We start from the raw sequence: 13,980 nt of genomic DNA on the forward strand, positions 1-13,980 counted from the left end.
ATCAAGAATCGGTATCCTTTGCCGAGGATTGATGATTTAATGGATCAGTTGGTTGGTGCGAGTGTGTTCAGCAAAATAGATTTGAGATCGGGGTATCATCAGATACGTGTGAAAACTGAGGATATTCAGAAGACTGCTTTCAGAACAAGGTATGGACATTATGAGTATTCTGTAATGCCTTTTGGTGTGACTAATGCGCCTGGGGTATTTATGGAGTATATGAATAGGATTTTCCATCCGTACCTAGACAAGTTTGTTGTGGTGTTTATTGACGATATTTTGGTGTATTCGAAATCTGAAGAAGAGCATGTTGAACATTTGAGAGTGGTTTTAGGAGTTCTACGAGAAAAGAAGTTATTTGCTAAACTGTCCAAGTGTGAATTTTGGTTAGAAGAGGTTAGTTTTCTTGGTCATGTGGTTTCAAGAGGTGGTGTTGTTGTTGATCCTTCTAAGATAGAAGTGGTATCTAAGTGGGAAGCTCCGAAGTCAGTTTCTGAGATAAGGAGTTTTCTTGGACTTGCAGGTTATTATAGGAAATTCATTGAGGGATTTTCTAAGTTGGCGTTACCGTTGACGATGTTGACTAGAAAGGGGCAAGCGTTTGTTTGGGACTCAAAATGTGAAGAAGGTTTCCAAGAGTTAAAGAGAAGGTTAACTACTGCTCCTATTCTGATATTACCAAGTCCGTCGGAACCATTTGAGGTTTACTGTGATGCTTCATTGTTGGGTTTGGGTGGTGTTTTGATGCAGAATAAGCAGGTTGTAGCTTATGCTTCGAGACAACTGAAGGTTCATGAGAGGAACTATCCGACACACGATTTAGAGTTGGCAGCTGTGGTATTTGTTCTGAAGTTATGGAGGCATTACTTGTACGGGTCAAGATTTGAGGTTTTCAGTGACCATAAAAGTTTAAAGTATTTGTTTGATCAGAAAGAGCTGAATATGAGACAGAGGAGATGGTTAGAGTTTCTGAAGGATTATGACTTTGGTTTGAATTACCATCCGGGTAAAGAAAACGTAGTGGCTGATGCATTGAGTCGGAAATCATTGCATATGTCTATGTTAATGGTTAAGGAATTGCATTTAATTGAGCAGTTTAGAGACTTGAGTTTGGTGTGTGAGAGTACTCACAATAGTGTTAAATTGGGAATGTTGAAGTTAACGAGTGGTATTCTGGATGAGATTAGAGAGGGTCAGAAATCCGATGTGCTTTTGGTTGATAAGTTGACTCTAGTGAATCAAGGTCAAGGTGGTGAATTCAGAGTTGATGAGAATGGTGTTTTGAAATTTGGTAATCGGGTGTGTATTCTGGATGTTACCGAACTTAAGAAGAGTATTCTTGAGGAAGGACATCGTAGTGGCCTGAGTATTCATCCTGGGGCTACGAAGATGTATCATGATTTGAAAAAGTTATTTTGGTGGCCGGGAATGAAAAGAGAAATTGCGAGTTTTGTTTATTCTTGTTTGACTTGTCAGAAGTCAAAGATTGAGCATCAGAAGCCGTCTGGGCTAATGCAACCGTTGGCTATTCCAGAGTGGAAGTGAGATAGTATCAGTATGGATTTTGTTTCTGGTTTACCGAGGACAATTAAGAATTTTGAAGCTATTTGGGTGATTGTTGACAGATTGACAAAATCGGCTCATTTCATTCCGATCAGAATGGATTATCCGTTAGAGAGATTAGCTGAGTTGTATATTGAGAAATTGTAAGTTTGCATGGTATTCCGTCGAGTATTGTTTCGGACAGAGATCCTAGATTTACATCGAAGTTCTGGGAAGGTTTGCAGAGGGCTTTGGGAACTAAGCTGAGATTGAGTTCTGCATATCATCCGCAGACTGATGGTCAGACTGAGAGGACGATTCAGTCACTGGAGGATCTTTTGAGGGCTTGTGTTTTGGAAAAGGGAGGTGCTTGGGATTGTTATTTACCTCTGATTGAGTTTACCTACAACAATAGTTTTCATTCGAGCATTGGTATGGCACCGTTTGAAGCTTTGTATGGTAGGGGATGTCGGACACCTTTATGTTGGTATGAGTCCGGTGAGAGTGTTGTGGTTGGACCGGAGATTGTTCAACAAACTACGGAAAAGATTAAGATGATTCAGGAGAAGATGAGGATTGCTCAGAGTCGTCAGAAGAGTTATCACGACAAGAGGAGGAAGTCACTTGAGTTCCAAGAGGGAGATCATGTGTTTCTTCGTGTTACTCCGATAACTGGGGTTGGTCGAGCTTTGAAGTCGAAGAAGTTGACACCTCGATTTATTGGTCCTTATCAGATTTTGGAGAGGATAGGGGAGGTAGCCTATCGTATCGCTTTACCGCCGTCACTTGCGAATTTGCATGAGGTTTTTCATGTGTCTCAGTTGAGGAGGTACATTCCTGATCCGTCGCATGTGGTCCAAGTAGATGATGTACAGGTGAGAGATAACCTGACTGTTGAAACATCACCTATGAGGATCGAGGATCGAGAGTTGAAGCAGTTGCGGGGTAAAGAGATTGCTTTGGTAAAGGTAGCTTGGGGAGGACCAACAGGTGGCAATGTGACTTGGGAACTTGAGAGTCAGATGAAGGAGTCTTATCCAGAGTTATTCGCTTGAGGTATGTTTTCGAGGACGAAAACTCTTTTAGTGGGGGAGAGTTGTAACACCCCGATAAAATATGATAATTATTTAATTTAAGTTTAATAGTATATTATGATGATAATATGAATGAGAGGGTATTATTTTTCAAAATAAAAGATAAACCATTCATATATATTATTATTAGTATATTTATTAATTTAATTAAATAATTGGAATATTATTGGATTATTATTATTTGGACAATAAAGTTGGAATTGGAACGATTTTTGGAATCAGTAAAGAGTCCCATTTAGTAAAAAGGTTTTTACACGTGAAAACAGAGAAGCGACTAAAAAGTGGAAAAAGGGCAAAAAGGAAGAGCAAGAGAAAAAGGGTTGAAGAAGGGAAAAGCTTGAAGTTAAAGGATTTGCCGGATTAACTCAGGTAAGGGGGGAAATCCTTATTATTATGGGTTAGTATGATTGGGTCAATGGGTAGGAACATGTTTTAGGTTGAAATCCTTAATTGGCTCGAATTGGAATTATTAGGTTTTGATAAATACCCTTGAATTGTGATGAATAAATTACGTTAAAACTGTGAATGAATCTATATTTGGATGAGTCGTAATTTTCTGGACGTGTAGCTTTTTTCGGAATCGAAATCGGAGGTCCGGAAGTCCTCCAACGGCGAAAAATGCGGGTAATTCTGCATTCTGTTCGTTGTTAGCGCAGGAACAGCTTTCTGTCTTGCGTTAACCGGTTAACCCAGGGCGTTAACCGGTTAACACTGTTATGATAATTAAAAAAAATTAATTTCTGTCTTGCGTTAACAGGTTAACCCAGGGCGTTAACCGGTTAACACTGTTGAAATACTGTTAGAATTGCATTCTGTCTTGCGTTAACAGGTTAACCCAGAGCGTTAACCGGTTAACACTGTTGAAATACTGTAAAATTTGTATTCTGTCTTGCGTTAACAGGTTAACCAATTGCGTTAACAGGTTAACACTGTTTGAAAAGTGAAAAATTGATATTTAAATATTATGTACGTTTTGGAATTGAATTATGTGTACATATTGTATGGGCAGAAGTTTGATTTTTCTGAGCTGTTGTTGTGCAGTTTTGGTCGTTTCAGCCGAGTGATGTAATTTAGCTGATGTATGATATAGTAGGGATCATTTCCCGTTGTTTTGAGCAGTATAGGTATTAGTAGAGTGTGCTAATACTGTGATTTATTATTTGGCATGACATGATATGATTCTGTGATAAATATGCTGATGATGTATGATGGTATGCATAATGCTGTGAATATATCTATTATGTATGCAATTGTGGATGGACTGTTTATGGCTTAGAGTGTGAGCATATGTCCATTGTGGATTGTTGTTGATGTTTGCATGCTAGGTGATTTAGCGTGCATAGCATAACCTTTATGGTGGTAGCTAATTCCCATGGTGAGGAATTAGTGAGGGAGTCACTAGGTCTCAAATGAGTGGGACTAGTGAGCTTGGTAGCCGTATCTGGGTTTGATCGGTGAGGTTGAACTATGTGTTCACGAATAGTCGGTACCGCATGCATGGAGTCTCATTTCATAATGTATGTATGGCGTATAATATGAATGGATGTATTCCAATATTATACGTGTGTTTTGTGTTTGTGTTGAGTATGATTATGAGTTGATGTTGCCGTTGCTGAATGTGTGATATGATTAGGGTGATGAATGTGTTAATTTACTTAGCATTACATGATATTTTATAATGTTTATTATATCGATTGAGGAACTCACCCTTACAACTATGTTTCAGGTAACGAGCAGTGATTGAGTAGAAGCTAGTGCTTGGAGTCTAGTGTAGTTCCTTAGTGGGTCATGCTCTGGTATATGTAACATCGCGGACGGGATGTTTTACTTTGTTTTCATTTTTGGTTGTTGAACAATTTTACATGAAATGTGTTACATGGTTTGCATGTTGTTAGATTTCTATCCGCTGCGAATTGTGCAATGTTTTATTTTGATTAATAAATGAGCATGACAAGTTATTTTGGTGAATGGTGTGAAGTGTCAAGTGTGACACCCTGAAATTGCATATCTACTCTGATTCATATTTTGTTGTTTTAATTAATTATTGGGGTATTTTAGAAGAGTGTTACAGTAATCGCATACTTATGTTGTTTATGTGTTTTATTTGTTTGTGATGTTATTTTATTTGTTGTAGTTGGTTGTGTTGTTGTTTAATTATTGTATTTATTCTTCTTATCATATGAAATGAATGTTGTTTTTAATATAAAACAAAAGAGTTACAATGAAAATTATGTTGTTGTGTTTGGTCCAACACTGGGACAGTTTGTACGATTATGATCGGGCTGACGACATGAACTACATAATCTAACCATTTTGTTTGTCGTATCCATTTCGGTTCGAATACGGATGTTGTTTGGGCGACCCTTTTTCTTTTTTCCCATTATTTCATTGTGCCAAAGAATGTCTCCTTGGTATGCATGTCAGTAATCCTCTTTTGCTACCATTGAAAAGCTAGTTTTGTAAATATTACAAATGTTTATGACTTTGTAAACGTCGGATAGTAAGTTGGAATGATCATGTCGAACCTTTGAACATGCCACTATGACATAGGAGTAGCGCATACGAAAGGCTTGAAACTTTCCGCAGTCGCACCAACCTCTATCTAGTTCCACTCGATAGTGTCTCATCGGTATGTCTTCATTGTGATCAATTGACTCAGCAACACTATATCAATCTTTAGCACGGTCAAATATCGTGACCACGTATGTATTAGCTTTGACAACTTTTTATTTAATGAGTTTGATAGCTTTCTATTTAATAAATTTTATTGAAACATTATTGAAAAACGGTCCAGATTGTAACAATGAAATCTTCTTTAATGAATTCCTCCAATGATCTTAAAACTCACCATTATGCTTTTATTTTAATATAAAATATGGCTATTTAATAAATCAAAAAGCTAACAACAAAAAATCTTAACTTCCCTTGGATGATGACCCACGAGAATGCAAATCCTACATTAACACGTATTATAAAATGTTTGACTTAAACTAATTCCTCTCACACTTCAGTAGACCTTCGAATTAAATTGTCCGCTGTGTTAGACTGTGTTAGACTTTATCTGGCACAATCTATTTTCTTAAGTAGATAGAGAATAATATGTTAATAATATTATTGTAATTTCAAGAGTTACAATTAAAGAACAAAGTATTGATAACTATCCATCGATCAAGGTTAAGATACAAATATTATTTTAAATGTCATTTATAAATCAGTATTTCAAAATTTAAAATAATTGTTAGTGATCTATTACAAATTACAATTAATTATTTATCAGGTATAACACCAGGACCAGGACCTATCTTATACAAGCAGCATGCTCTACTCTAAGGACCATAAATTTTGGGAGGCCTAATTTTTTCTTTTGATTAGTAAACATAAAAAATTCTATAATAAAAATCGAATAGATAAAAAAATATGTTATAATAAAAACTTCCTGCTATTTAGGATTTAACTTAAGAGAAATTAGGATTGGCACAATATTTTTATTGGATCAGTTAAGCCTCTTGCAATTCAGGATTTTTGTTGACCTGGTTGAAATAATTATTGAGTTTTGCAAAACCACCATGTCGCATAGCGGTTAAGTTAAATATGAAACGTAATTAAATTTGTCCAGTTTTAGTCCTTTCATGTTTAGAATGTGTTGTTCCTCGTGAATAAACATCATGTGTGCAAAGTGTGGGAGCATTAACAAGGCATGTGAGCTATTCCATGGCCTGAGAAAGAGGGATGTGGTTGCATATTCTGCAATGATCTATGGATGTGGCATAAATGGAAAGGTGTACGATGCGGTCGAGTTATTTGAACAGATGGTTGGAGAGTCTATTGACCCTAATTTAGCCACGTACACAGGAATTCTGACTGCCTATAATCATGCTGGATTGGTTGAGGAAGGTTACCGGTGCTTTAACTCCATGAAGGACAATGGCCTTGGTTGATCTTTTGGGGAGGGCCGAATGGCTGGATGAAGCGTATAAGCTTATAACGAATATGCCAATGCAACCAAATGCTGGTGTCAGGGGAGCTCTACTCCTTGCACGCAGATTGCATGGCAATGTGAAGGTTGGGGAAATAGCTGCCCAGCATTGCATTAAGCTGGAGAGTGAAACAGCTGGTTACTATTCTCTTCTTTCTGGTATATATGCTACTGTTGGAAAATGGAATGATGCCAAAAATTTGACGACAGGTATGGAAGGAAAGAAAATTATCAAGATACCTGGATGTAGTTGGACACAAATTGAGTGATGCATGTCACTCAAGTAATTTAACTCCGTGATTGGGAAAATAAAGCTCATATAATATCCCTATAACTACGTCTCATATTATTCTGCTTCTAATATGTGCTTGACATTTTTTTGCGGGATTGAAGTGTGAGGAAACCGGAAGGTAGTTCGATTCGTGCTTCAGAGTCATAATTGTTCAGTATGCTTGAGGGACTTGCAGCTCTTGGTTCTACAACCAGAGGCTCACCCTTTCTTCCGCAACCACTTCTTACCATTTCACTCTCATTATGTATTAGTGTACATTCTATAGTGCCACATCAGCACAACTATCTTGCAGTCTGTTAGTGTGTGGTGTAGGTTAAGTCTAGCTAGTGGCACAGGATAAGATACATATATATCCTATCCATTGTTGTAACAGTTTAATCATTCAATAGTCAATACAATAACTGAATTCTGTTATTTCTCAGATCTACTTTCTCTCTCTTCTCTCTCTTTTCTCTCTTCCTTTTTCTCACTCTAATATGGTATCATAGAGCTACGGTTTCATCCATGGCCGCTCCAGCTCCGGCGACCGCCACAACGGCGGCGTCTATGTCATTCCAACTCAAAATTTCTGAGAAACTTGGTGAAAAGAACTTCTTGCTATGGCGTCAACAAGTAGATCCGTTCGTAAATGCGAACAATCTCCAGGATCATCTCTACTTACGCGATATACCAAATTGTTTTCTTAGCGATGACGATTGTGCTTCAAACAAGGAAAACCCTGCATATCGCACATGGATTACGCAAGATCAATGGCTCATGACGTGGCTACAGTCCACACTATCGCCGTCGATTCTTTCACGAGTTCTTGGTTGCGTGCACTCGTACGAACTCTGGGAGCGAATTCTTGCTCATTTTCAAAAACTCACACGTGCGAAAACAAGACAATTGCGCGCGGAACTTAGATCAACAACGCTTGACGATAAATCTGTTAATGATTATCTGGTTCGAATCAAGGCACTAGTCGATTCGCTTGCCTCGGTGGGAGATCCGGTTCCAGATCAACAACACATTGATGTGATTCTTGAAGGTCTTCCTCAAGATTTCGCCCCTGTTATCTCGGTTATTGAGAGCAAATTTGACTCTGTGGAACTTGAAGAAGTGGAAGCCCTTCTTCTAGCACACAAAATGAGATCCAACAAATACAAGAAGAGTTTACAAATCATAGTAGATATCTCTACTACTGTTAGCTGGGATTTTTTACAAGGGAAAAAATCTCAGTACAATTAGAAGACTCGGAGCAAGTTGAGGTCAACTAGATGTTTGTTAAAGTGTTATGTTGCAAGGGTCGAAGTTTCAAGAGGAGAGGTGCGAACAAGACTTAGGATTTTTCAAGAAAAAGAAATATTTCTTATAACATTTCGACGATACAGTGAATTGGGTTTTCGACTGCGTCGAGTAACAGTTATTTGGACGCGAATGAGCGTTTTATTTAAAATGATTAACTACTTCTCAGTCTTATTTAAAAGAACACATGAAGAATATTCAGTAGCTATGTACATGCAAGAATCTACGTGGCGAAGGGTGGAGAAATGAACGTTAGAAAACATTTATTTTACACCTGTATAAATAAGGATTTTAGTTTTAGAATCTGAGGTGTTCATTTGATTTCACTACAAAATCTTACAAATACTCAAAGTTTCAGAGTTAGAGAGAAACAAGCTCACTCAGAAAATGTATGAATCTTGAAACACCATTTTCATTCAGATGCATTTTTTTTTAATTTCATTTTATGTTCTTTGTCAATTTACTTTCATCTCTCTTTTAACCGCATTATTACTTTACATATACTTTAAAATCTTTCACCCTTTTTAACATTGTCGAAATAACTACTTTTCTCAACTATTCTGACTACGTCGAAATCTTTCACATCTTTACACAAAACTATAAACAAAAGGTTTTAGCAATATGTCCTAGGATTTCCTAGTTGATCCTGCAAGTAACCTTCAAAGAGACTAACAATTGTTTACTAAATTTCACAGTAAACAACCACTAAGACATATATTCATTTTAAATTACTTTGATCCCTATTAATATTTCACTACCAAAATTAATTGAATTCTTTTACCTTATGCTGTGTGGTGATAACGAAAAGAAAAAAATACTTACATTATTGAAGATTGAAGATCCATATAGAACAAAATTAACATACGAATGAGACGACTTAAATTTGCTCAAATCTGATAACAAAATACGATTTAAATTTGATCTTATAATCACAAACAACAAATTTGATGTGTATAAAATCAATTATATGTAAATTATGTTCATATTCCTTATGTTCATTGTGTTTAACTTTATCTCTATTTATCGATTTTAATTTCTAAATTATTTTCTTATTCTATCACAATAGATCATATACGAATCAACTGTTTCATAATAATTTATACAGTTTTTAACTATAACATTCAAAACCAAATTACAAACGGTTGTCCATCAACTGTTTCATAATAACTTATACAGTTTTTTTAATTATAACGTTCAAAATCAAATTACAAACGACTCAGTGCAGATGCATGGGTAGGGATGTTCAAATTCAAATTGATCTAAATAAAAACTATAAACCGATCTAAAAAAACTAAAAACCGCAAAAAATCAAATATTATTGGATGTGTTTGGATGTCACTTTATAAAATCCGCTTAGTTCAGAAATAATTTCAGATTGACTTTTCAAAATGATGTAAACCGAACCATATATATATATATATATATATATATATATATATATATATATATATATATATATATATATATATAATTTATTGATTGTGGAAGCATTGGGTCGGCTAGAGAATTTTTTGATGCGATGCCGAAGAGAAACAGTGTCTCTTTGATAACTATGATTGCTGGGTATTCGAAAAGTGGTGATGTTGATATTGCTCGTGAGCTCTTTGACCGGATGGATGATAAAGATTTGTGGTCGTATAATGCTATGATAGCTTGCTATGCACAAAATAGCAAACCAAATGAAGCACTTGACCTATTTAGGGCCGTTTGTTTTGGATTTTTTAAAAATGATTTTTATAGTGTTATATATTTTAGTGTAAAAAAAATTTATAAAGAAACTTTTCATAAAAAATTTAAATGAAAATTTTGTTTGAATAGTTATTCTTAAAATGTTATTTTAGGTATTTTATCATTTTATCAAAAATTTTTTTAGATATCAAAATATCAAAAAATCACTTAATTTTGAAGCTATTTCAAATAGCTTTTCCTAAAAATCATTTTTGAGATACAATTTTTTTTAAATTTTTTGATTTTGACTATGTTTTGATCTTCAATAATGTATATTTATGTTATACAATGAACAATTCAATCTTTTAATTTATAAAAAATAAATTTAGAAAAACTTGTAATATTTTGAAAAACGTTTTTGTAAAATCTATTTTAAAAAATAAAAAGAAAAAATCCATTTTTTTAAAGTTAAAACAAACTGACCCTTAATGGCATGCTTAAACAAGAAATATCTTTACATCCGGACGAGATGACTTTGGGTAGTGTTATATCAGCTTGTTCACAACTAGGGAATCTAGATCAGTGGCACTGGATTGAGACACACATGAATGACTATGGAATTGTATTGGATGATCATTTGGCCACTGCGTTAATCGACTTGTATGTAAAGTGTCGGAGCATTGACAAGGCATGTGAGCTATTCCATGGCCTGAGAAAGAGAGATGTGGTTGCATATTCTGCAATGATCTATGGATGTGGCATAAATGGAAAGGTGTCCGATGCGGTCGAGTTATTTGAACAGATGGTTGGAGAGTCTATTGACCCTAATTTGGCCACATACACAGGAATTCTGACTGCCTATAATCATGCTGGATTGGTTGAGGAAGGTTACCGGTGCTTTAAATCCATGAAGGACAATGGCCTTGTTCCTTCGGTTGATCATTATGGAATCATGGTTGATCTTTTGGGGAGGGCTGGATGGCTGGATGAAGCGTATAGGCTTATAATGAATATGCCAATGCAACCAAATGCTGGTGTCTGGGGAGCTCTACTTCTTGCCTGCAGATTGCATGGCAATGTGAAGCTTGGGGAAATAGCTGCTCAGCATTGCATTAAGCTGGAGAGTGAAACAGCTGGTTACTATTCTCTTCTTTCCGGTATATATGCTACTGTTGGAAAATGGAATGATGCCAAAAAGTTGACGACAGGTGTGGAAGGAAAGAAAATTATCAAGATACCTGGATGTAGTTGGACACAACTTGAGTGATGCATGTCACTCAAGGAATTTAACTCCGTGATTGGGAAAATAAAGCTCATATAGTATCCCTATAACTATGGCTATGATTCGTACTGTAGAGCAAACAAAGGGATTGTGACAAAATGTTCAATAAGTCTAAGGAAGTTTGCTCAAAACATTGTAGCAACAACACAATCAGTACCTGTAGTTGGAATGCCCTATTTCTTTCTCCTGCAATAACTCCTCGTGTTGAATGCAACTCCTACAACAAATTTTCATCAGCCAATAATAACCATACATATAAGTATCAGGGTGCTTCGAGCTCAATTAAATGATGTGTCATGTACCTTCTGCGTGTCATCTAAAACAGCCTTGAGGAAGGCCACGTCATGTTCGAGACGAACATTGTCAGAGTGGACAATGTTTGACAAGTTGTTGGCCTCTTCTTGGGCCAATTCTAGACTCGCTAGCTTCTCTCTTAGTACTTCCATCTCCTTCAGTGTATCGGCCAATTTTTTCTCCATTTCCTGTCTGCTTTTAAGAACAGATGCTAAGCTTTTCTCTGCAACTTCTCTGCTTGTCAGAGAAGCTGCCAGTTGACCCTCCAGCATTCCGTTTTTTCTTATTAGGGCCGCTACTTTACTTTCATAATATTGATATATATTTGTAGAAGACAGTGACCCTGATTTATCATTCTCAGGAAAAGACACACTATCACTTTCTACCGCATCATTTTCAAATACTTGGTTTTGTTGATTTGAATTCCGGACAACAACACCTGTCCTTCAACATTAATCTTGGCTCCACTAATGTTCATCAGTTTACCACGGTCGTTTTCATTTGTTCTGTGATCTGCCGCCTGAAATGTATCACATGTTAAGCAGAACATTACGATGTATGATCCTCAAATCTAAACATTTACAGTGTAGCAAGTGCCTAAGGTGTGACATCTTGTTTTGGAAACACAAGTGCCTAAGGTGTGACATCATGTTTTAGAAACACATGGCAAGAAAATGCAAATGATTCGAGAAGTCCAACAAATGTTCCTAGATTAGAACACGGCACAATATTTTTAAGCAAAGGATCATTTGATACTTCTTGTTGCAGTTGGCTGCTCTGCTACCAAATAAAGTAGGATTTAATAGTTTGCAACTCTACATCCTCGTGTTGTCTAGATAAAGCATCAGCCACCTTATTTTCCACTCCCACCTTGTACACCACCTCAAAGTCAAAACCCAACAACTTAGCCATCCATTCTTGCTGATTTGTCGTAGTAATACGTTGTTGCAACAAGTGTTTTAGGCTCTTTTGATCAGAATAAACCACAAACCTCCTTCCTAACAAATAATGTCTCCAGTGCTGAATAGCTAACACTAAAGCCATTAACTCCTTATCATAGGCAGATTTGGATAACCTTGATGATGCAAAAGACTTGCTAAAATATGCAATGGGATGTTTTGATTTCAACAACACTGCACCAACTCCTTTTCCTGAGGCATCACATTCAATTTCAAATGGAACCTTGAAATTAGGCAGGGCTAAAACGGGGGCAGTTGTAACAGCTACTTTTAATTTCTCAAAAGCTTCAGCCGCTGCCGCATTCCAGCTAAAACAATCCTTCTTTGTCAATTTTGTCAAGGGTTTAGCAATTTTTCCATAGTTGGCTATAAACTTTCTGTAATAACCAGTTAACCCCAAAAACCCTCGCACCCCTTTAACATTCTTAGGAATCGGCCATTGTAACACACTGCTAACCTTGGCAGGATCAACAGCAACCCCTGCTTTGGAAATGACATGGCCCAAATATTCCACTTGGTGCTGACCGAAGGTACATTTCTTCCGGTTTGCCACAAACTGATGCTACTTCAGAATATTAAGAACCACCTCCAAGTGTTGCAAATGATCAGCCCAACTACTATTGTATACAAGGATATCATCAAAAAAAACCAGGACAAACTTCCTAAGAAAGGGCTTGAAAATTGCATTCATCACCGATTGAAAGGTTGCGGGAGCATTGGTGAGGCCAAACGGCATTACCAAAAACTCATAGTGACCCTCATGAGTCCAAAAAGTCGTTTTATGAATATCCTCTTCCTTCATACGGATTTGATGATAACCAGATTTAAGATCAAGCTTAGAGAAATAACTACAACCATGTAACTCATCTAACAATTCATCTACAACAGGAATAAGGTACTTGTCTTAAATTATTACCTTGTTGAGTGCCCGATAATCTACACACATCTGCCAAGATTGATCCTTCTTCTTGACTAAAATGATGGGACTAGAGAAAGCGCTGGTGTTGTTTCTCACCACCCCTTGTTGCATTAGGCTCTGAATTTGTTTTTCAATCTCATCCTTTTGTAAATGAGGATATCTATAAGGCCGCACACTTACCGGACCAGCACCATGTAAAAATTCAATTGAATGGCTAGTGTTTCTTGGCGGAGGAAGACCCTGAATTTCTTTAAACATAATAACAAAACAATCCAACAATCCTCCCAACTCTTAGTATGATGATCAGAGACACGTGACACCAGTGATCCTAGCACCTCCATCAAGGTAGGCCATTCATAGCCTGCTATCATTCGAGAATGAGTGATAATGCTTTGGAATGTAGCCATCGTATCATCTATAGCTTGACCAAGTAATTTCACCATACTGCCCTTATGGTTGAACACCATAGACATTTCTTTCCAATCCATGGTCACCTTCCCCAAAGTTTCCAGCCACACAACTCCCAAAATCAAATCCACACCTCCTAACTCCAATACATAAGCATCAAAACAAATATGCACCGCTCCCATGTTCAGCTGAATTCCATTGCATCTACCCCTAGTTAGGACACGATGACCATCTCCTAACTTAACACCCAAGGGATTAGAAG

At 36.7% G+C, this 13,980-nt stretch overlaps 2 protein-coding genes across 2 annotated transcripts; one reads left to right on the plus strand and one right to left on the minus strand.

The window, feature by feature from the left end:
* Positions 1-9,662: 9,662 nt before the first annotated feature.
* LOC127092914 (pentatricopeptide repeat-containing protein At4g22760) lies at positions 9,663-11,577 on the plus strand (the record flags this gene model as incomplete). Its single annotated transcript, XM_051031808.1, has 2 exons — positions 9,663-9,883; positions 10,340-11,577. Coding segments are annotated over 2 exons (1,005 nt in total), but the record flags the coding sequence as incomplete, so codon positions are not given.
* Positions 10,828-11,704, minus strand: LOC127117860 (uncharacterized). Its single transcript, XM_051047985.1, has 4 exons — positions 11,441-11,704; positions 11,296-11,355; positions 11,095-11,206; positions 10,828-10,973 (listed from the first exon to the last, which is right to left on the minus strand). The coding sequence occupies exons 1-3, from the start codon at positions 11,702-11,704 to the stop codon at positions 11,195-11,197; spliced, it is 336 nt and encodes a 111-aa protein (XP_050903942.1). The 3' UTR covers positions 10,828-10,973; positions 11,095-11,194.
* Between the last annotated feature and the right edge of the window lie 2,276 nt (positions 11,705-13,980).

Source organism: Lathyrus oleraceus, chromosome 1 (assembly GCF_024323335.1).
Source record: "Lathyrus oleraceus cultivar Zhongwan6 chromosome 1, CAAS_Psat_ZW6_1.0, whole genome shotgun sequence".
NCBI lineage: Eukaryota > Viridiplantae > Streptophyta > Magnoliopsida > Fabales > Fabaceae > Lathyrus > Lathyrus oleraceus.

Excerpts from the sequence above, each read along its gene's own strand:
- LOC127117860 (XM_051047985.1), bottom strand. The coding sequence starts at position 11,704 with ATGCTGGAGGGTCAACTGGCAGCTTCTCTGACAAGCAGAGAAGTTGCA. Across the intron at positions 11,356-11,440 it reads TTTTAGATGACACGCAGAAG|GAGTTGCATTCAACACGAGG; the intron begins GTACATGACACA and ends AATTTGTTGTAG.